The sequence below is a fragment of the Elephantulus edwardii genome, unplaced genomic scaffold (assembly GCF_000299155.1).
Source record: "Elephantulus edwardii isolate Elephantulus edwardi_28Jun2011 unplaced genomic scaffold, EleEdw1.0 scaffold00002, whole genome shotgun sequence".
Taxonomy (NCBI): Eukaryota; Metazoa; Chordata; class Mammalia; order Macroscelidea; family Macroscelididae; genus Elephantulus; species Elephantulus edwardii.
Window position 1 is genome coordinate 43,457,782 of NW_006399752.1, and position 6,904 is coordinate 43,464,685.

Below are 6,904 nucleotides of genomic sequence, written 5' to 3' on the forward strand. Positions count from 1 at the left end.
ATTTAAATTAATTAAATAATTTTTTTTTAAAAAAAGAAAAATTTCTTTAACCCAAGTGGGGTGGGAAGGTGTTTGAAAACCAATGGCTTGCTCCAATCTTTTTATTTTAAGGAATTGGAAGTTAATAATTTTGTAGTGTATCGTATTTCTAAGTTGACTTGTACTTAGTCTTCAGAATGACTAAATAGGTAAAATGCTCTAACATCTCAGATGGAGAAATTCAGTAAATTTTTAGACAAACAAAAAAAGAGGTTTAAGTGTGTCAAAAACCTTCAAGTGTCTTCAGTCAGTAAGAGTGCTTAGGTATTTGAGTTCAGTTATGAATTTGTCAACTTAAAGGATTTCGCTGTTTCTTTACAGATTTTGATAAGTGAAGACAGTAATAGCTTTGAGGCCGCAGACCAGTGGAAAGAGACAGTGACAAATCCAGAAAAAGTTGTTATCAAGTGGCACAGACTAAATGCATCTTGAAGATTTTGCATCTTTACTTGGCGACGACCTTCAGGTTTCTTTTAGAAGACTTTTTATTTTCCTTTGCTACCAATGAAGAGACCATTTGAATACTTGCTCAATGTTTTTCCGAAAGCCATAATTGTAGAGCTTAATGGATCTGTTAAAAATAATTAATCCTGATGAAACATAGAATTATGTCAAATGCCCAATGTGAATATTTAAAAACTGGGCTCAACATAGAATAAAAGACAGTGTTACTACAGCATCTAACTAAATGATAAAACGAAAATCAACAAAACACTCAATCACAGATAATCATTATTGTATTATAGTATGGGGGTTTTTTTTAGGGTAGTTTATTTTTTTAAACTTGGCTTATTCAAAACCTAGTATGCCAAGCCTCTACTAGGACTACCAGGGCCTTTTTTAACAATGACTAGGTATCATTGATTAGATCTGAGTTCCACTGTTTACCTATTTGCAAAGACTTTTCTCTCACAAAGGGAAAATGAATGAAACCTTTTTCCAGCCTTTCTTGTGTGAAGGAAAGTTGGTGTCCCGTGTTTAGTAATACTTCTTTCAGAAGTAGAAAAAAACATATTTGACACATACAGATAACACCAGAAGATTGATGTTTGATTGAAAACCAGAGGAATAACATTGCTTTGGCTCTCAATATTTCACTCTTGGTTTAACTGCAAGTTGAAATAAGGTTACTATCCGTATGGCTCACGCTAATTAGCAGGATGAAATTCAGCATTTAATGGTATCCACATCCTTGTTTTTATATTTCATCAATATAACTCTTTTTTAAAATTTTTTTAATTTTAATGAACATTTACAGAGATGTTGGATTTCCATTCATTCATTGTTGCAATTTCCCCCTGCTCACCCGTCTCCCAGTTCACTCTTTTCTTTGATTGATATACAAATTCTTTCATTGATATACAATTATCCCACCCACCCACCCCGAGTACACTTCACTATACAACCTTCATTCTGAACTCTTGTTATAATTGTAATACCCAATCATATATAACTTTTAAACTGTTCTCTCCCTCATCTGTTTCAATGCAGTATACATTATTGAACCCATCTTTCTCGGTCTCTCCCCAAGTCCAAGCTCAGTCTTGTTTTACAACAGTGGCACATGCAGTATTTGTCCTTTTGTGACTGAGATACTTCACTCAGCATAATGTCCTCCAGGATCACCCATTTTGAATAATATTTCATGAGTTCCTTGTTTTTCAATGCAGCATACTATTCCATTGTGTAGATATACCACAGCTTCTCTTTCCATTCGTTTGTTGATGGGCACTTAGGTTGTTTCCAACTCCTTGCTATTGTGAATAAAGCCGCAAGAAACATGGATGTGCATATATCTGCTTGGATGACAGTTATGGTCTCTTTGGGGTATATTCCCAGTAGTGGAATTGCTGGGTCAAATGGTATCTCTATTTGCAACTTTTTAAAAAAGTGCCATACAGCCTTCCATAGTGGTTGCACCATTTTACACTTCCACCAACAGTGAATAAGGATTCCAGTTTCTCTGCAACCTCGCCAGCATTTGTTGTTTGCTGTTCCTTTAAATTTTCTATTTTTACTGGGGTGAGATGATATCTCAGAGTTGTTTTGATTTGCATCTCTCTTAGAGCTAGGGATTTTAAACATTTCTTCATGTGTTTTTGGTTATCTGAATGTCTTCTTTGGTGAAGTGTCTGTTCATATCCTGTGCCCATTTTTCAGTTGGGTTATTTACCTTTATGTTGTTGTAGTGCTCGAGTATTTTATAAATTTTAGATATAAGTCCCTTATCAGACATGTCATTACCAAATATTCTTTCCCCGTCTGCGGCTTTCCTTTTTACTCTGTTGGAGAAGCTTTTAGATGTGCAAAGGGATTTGATTCTTAGAAGGTCCCATTCATCTTTTATCCTCTCCTGGTTGTAGATTTTTCAGGATGCTTGGAAGACTGTTTATATTGTAGATTAGGACTTCTAGAGTTCTTCCAAGCTTTTCTCTAATGAAGTTTATAGTCCTTGGTTTTAGTCCCAGGTCCATGATCCACCTTGAGCTGGTTTTTGGTATATGGAGTGAGGTGTGGATCTTGCTTGAGTTTTCTGCAGATAGTTTTCCAATTTTGCCAGCACCATTTGTCAGAAAGGTTATCATTTCCCCACTTAACTGATTTCATCTCTTTGTCAAAAATGACTATTGGTAGATGGGCTGATTTCTGGATTTTCTATTCTATTCCAATGATGTATATCTCTGTCATTATCCCAGAACCATGCTGTCTTGACCACCACAGCAGTGTAGTAGGTTTTAAAATCAGGGAGTGAGATGCCTCCTTCTTTATTTCTCTTTTTAAGGAGTGCTTTGCTTATTTGGGACCTCTTTCCATTCCAAATTAAATTGGAGATTACCTTTTCCATTCCATTGAAGAATGGAATTGGTATTTGTATTGGGATTGTATTGAACATGTAAATTGCCTTTGGTAGTATTGTTATTTTCACAATATTGAGTCTTCCTATCCATGAACAAGGGATATTCTTCCACTTCTCCAGGTCTCTTCTTGTTTCTTAGAGTAATGTTTTAGAATTTTCTTTGAATAGATCCCTTGTGCTTCTGGTTAGATTTACTCCCAGGTATAATCTTGTGATTAGCAATTGTGAAGGGTATTGTTTTTCTAAGCTCCAGTTCTGTTTTCTCTTTGTCACTATAAAGAAATCCAGATTTTTGTATGTTGAAATTGTATCCTGCCACTTTGCTGAATTGGTCAACTATGTCCAGTAGTTTTCTAGCTAAGTCGATAGGGTTTTCTAAGTATATTATCATCTCATCTGCATATGGGGATAATTTCACCTTCTCTTTGCCAATTTGGATACCTCTTATTTCCTTGTCTTATTGCTATCACTAAGACTTCTAATACAATATTGAATAGGAGAGGTGATAGTGGGCATCCTTGCCTAGTTCCTGTTCTCAAAGGGAATGCCTTTAATCTTTCTCCACTGAGAACAATATAATTTACTTACTTTATAATCTGTAATTTTGTCTTTTTTTTTTATAACTATATCTGGCAGTTGTTGTTATTATGTGCCATCTAATCACCTGTGACTCAGGGACCTATGTACGACAGCCCTAAACCCTGCTCTATCCTGTGCCAATCTTATTGTTTCCAATACACCTACGCCCATTACCCCAGTCACTAAATCAATTCATCTCATCGAGATCTTCCTCTCCTGCACTCAACCCTCCCAAGCATGACGTCCCTTTCCAAGGACTGGTCCCTCCTGTCCAAAATATGTCAAACAGAGCTTCTGAATCTGCCTCCAAAGAGCAAGCTGGCTTCACCCTCTCCAGAACAGACTTATTTGTTCTCCTAGCAGTCCATGATATAGTCAACACTCTTCTCCAGCACCACAGCTCAAAAGCATCAATTCTCCTTCTGTCATCCCTAGTCATTGTCCAGCTTTCCAATGCACAGCAAGTACTTGCAAAGACCATGGCCTGAATCAGGCACACCTTAGTCTCTGGACTGACATTGTTGCTCTTCAGTATCTTGGATAGGTATCTGACAGCAGACTTTCCCAATGCAATATTTCTTTTAATTTCCTGACTGCTGTTACTGTGTAGCAAAAACAGACTTCCGATTGTTACATTTTTCAGGAACCCCTTAGATTTCAGGATGTGTGGGTTGTAGCTGTCTTGGCTTTATGAACTATTGCCAAAGGAGCAGCTTTCTGGAGAAATAAGTACCATGTATGAATTTGGGAAAATTTGATTTGACTTTTGCTAACAAACAGGCTCTATACTAGGAATTTGCTGTCTTCCTTTTTTTTTCTTTATCCAACTCCTGCCAAGAGAGATGTTGTTACGCCAGGAGATATATGGTAATATTTTAATTCAAATTAGACCCTCCTTAAGCAAGGAACCCTAATGGCATCGTGGTTATGCACTCGGCTACAACTGGAAGCTGGCAGTTTGAATACACTAGTCATTCACAGAAGAAAGACAAGCCCATTGCCTCCATCAGGGCCATGGAAACCCTTTGGGGCAGCTCTTCTCTGTTCTGTGGGGTCCTGTGTGTTGAGATAGTCTCATAACACCTAACAACGAAGAACTTAAAGAGTCCCCTCCCCTTTGTTCTCTTTCCTGTATTCTGTAACTTTCATGAAAATGTTCCCAAATACTTAAATCTGTTTCCTATGCACCATGCTCTCAAGTGACCAAATACACATATTTGATTATCCCCTTTGCTGCTTCTGCCTTGATACTGTAGTATGATGGTAAACCTGTCACTGTGCATTTGAAATACCTTTTTTAAAAAAAAAGTTGTGAAAATTGGCATCTCCACAGTACTCACATAAACCTGTCAAAGATAGAATCTTGTATTTTTTGAAACTTTGACAGGAGTGCAGCTGTGTAAATGGCCACCACAGAGGCTGATAAGCTAAAGCTATATCCTTTTGGTATTAAAGAAGATGTTTTACTGGTTTTACAAGTCTATAATTATATTTTAGTAGTATTCTGTGTTCCACTAACATTTACCGTCCTTATATTCTAATATTTAGAGTCATATATTTAACTCAGTTATTGGTAATATTTTTTTTTTGCAATATGTGTACAATGTATAATTTGTGGAGAACACTTTGGCTTCTTGACTTTTTGTGTCTTAGAATCCGAAATATATTTAAAATGCCAATAAGAAGACTTTTGTCATTCAAAAGATGTTTCAGAAAAGTATAGTCTCAAATGTTTTAATCAACTTCCACTTAAGTGTCTGGTGAGGGGATAATGGATACAGCTGGCATTTCACTTGACAAGCTTCCTTGACGTTTTGCTTGGAACTATAAAAACACAGCATTCTCTTAAAGGCTGCAAATATTATGAGAAAAACTGTAGGAGCTGGTAATCAAAAGGCAGAGATGGTTCAAAAATCACTTCTTTTTGTATTTGCTTAGGTTTTTCTTCTCTTTGCCTGCTTATAACAAGAGGAAAGGAAGCCAAATGATGTTGGGTAACCAGAGACACCGTGGAGGTTCAAGTTGATAAGTGAAGGTTGCCCAGTGCTCACCCCTCTTGTGTATTGATAAATGTTCAGAATAGCACCTTTCAATAGCTGCAGCCCCTGTCAAACTTCCCAACACCATATGGCTTTAATTCAGCTTTAAGGGACTTATTTTAGCAGAATGCTAGAGAAACTGCCCTTGAAGTTTGTCAGTTCTAGCTTTTATCAGTCTTAAGGAAACAGTGGGATATGGGACATATGCTCTGTAATTAAGACCTTAAAATAGCCTGGACTGGGTTCTGTGATCCTCATGTGCTTGACAGTCAGGTGAAAACGATTTCCCAGAAGTGGTTTCCATTGTTTACAAAATAAAATATCTGTTTACTGGGCATTTCTGAAATTTGCAATACTATCAACTGTAAAGAGGTAGGGGGCGTTAGAAGTCACTGGGCTGACAGAGTTTGGTGGGTGGAGGGTGGAGGTGAAGGAATTAGGAAAAATCCAGTGGGAACCTGAAAAGGAGGAGTAATAGTATAAAATTAATCAATGGTGATTAGTTTTATAAAACATAATGTATAGGAGTAACTGTATGAAACACAATGTGAATGAAGAAATGTGTGAAACATAATGTTTATGAAATGAAACAGTGGATATCAATTTGTATGCAAACCAATGTAAAATAAAAAAGAAAAATAGGGAAATTATGACTAAACGAATTTTTAAAAACTGCCTCCAGAAGCTCTATGAACTTTTTGGAGAAAGGATGAAAGTTATATAAACAAGTGTTTGGGTCCTTTTATTTATAGGAAGTGGATGCCACTCTTGCTTCTACTAACCTGAATTGTCGCCATTGACTTCCCAAGTATGGTTCTGTGTGGTCTGTGAACCGTCACACTGGAGTTTGGACTCAGTAAAAGCAGTAACAATGGTGTGGAGATGAGTAGAAAGAGATGTGGGGGTGAGGGAGACATGCCTGACCTCATGGGAATAGTTTTTGTGTTGCTGATGTTGTGACTAGTGACAGTTTCTCTTTGTGAAGTGGTATAGGTTGTATGTGGTCATCCCCACGTGGCCCTTAGTCTTTTTACAGACTGAAAAAAACCCCACAAAACCCCCAAAAGCCCCAACCAAATATGTCATGGAGGACGAACAACCAGAATGCTCCTTAGAGGCAAGGATGATGAAAACTTCATCTCACATCCTTTTGGGCATGTTGTTAGGAGGGACTGTTATTTGGAAAAAGACATCCTTAAAACAGTGGAAGATCATCAGAGAAGGGGGAACCCCTCAACAAGATGGGTGGACGCAGTGACTGTAACATAGGCCTCAAGGGCATGAGAGACGGTGAGGACGGGATGGGGTTTAGACCCATTGCAAGTCTCAGAGGTAAAATTTCTTCATTATGAGATTCATAATGTCACCCAAATTCTAAAGTAAGTTCCCT

At 37.4% G+C, this 6,904-nt stretch overlaps 1 protein-coding gene across 1 annotated transcript in view; it reads left to right on the forward strand.

Moving 5' to 3' along the window:
• Window positions 1-471, forward strand: part of TC2N (tandem C2 domains, nuclear) — a 48,346-nt gene extending 47,875 nt beyond the window's left edge. The window contains exon 12 of the mRNA XM_006879212.1: window positions 361-471. Coding sequence (XP_006879274.1) covers window positions 361-471 — 111 coding nt within the window. The remainder of the gene's footprint in view (window positions 1-360) is intronic.
• Window positions 472-6,904: the final 6,433 nt, after the last annotated feature.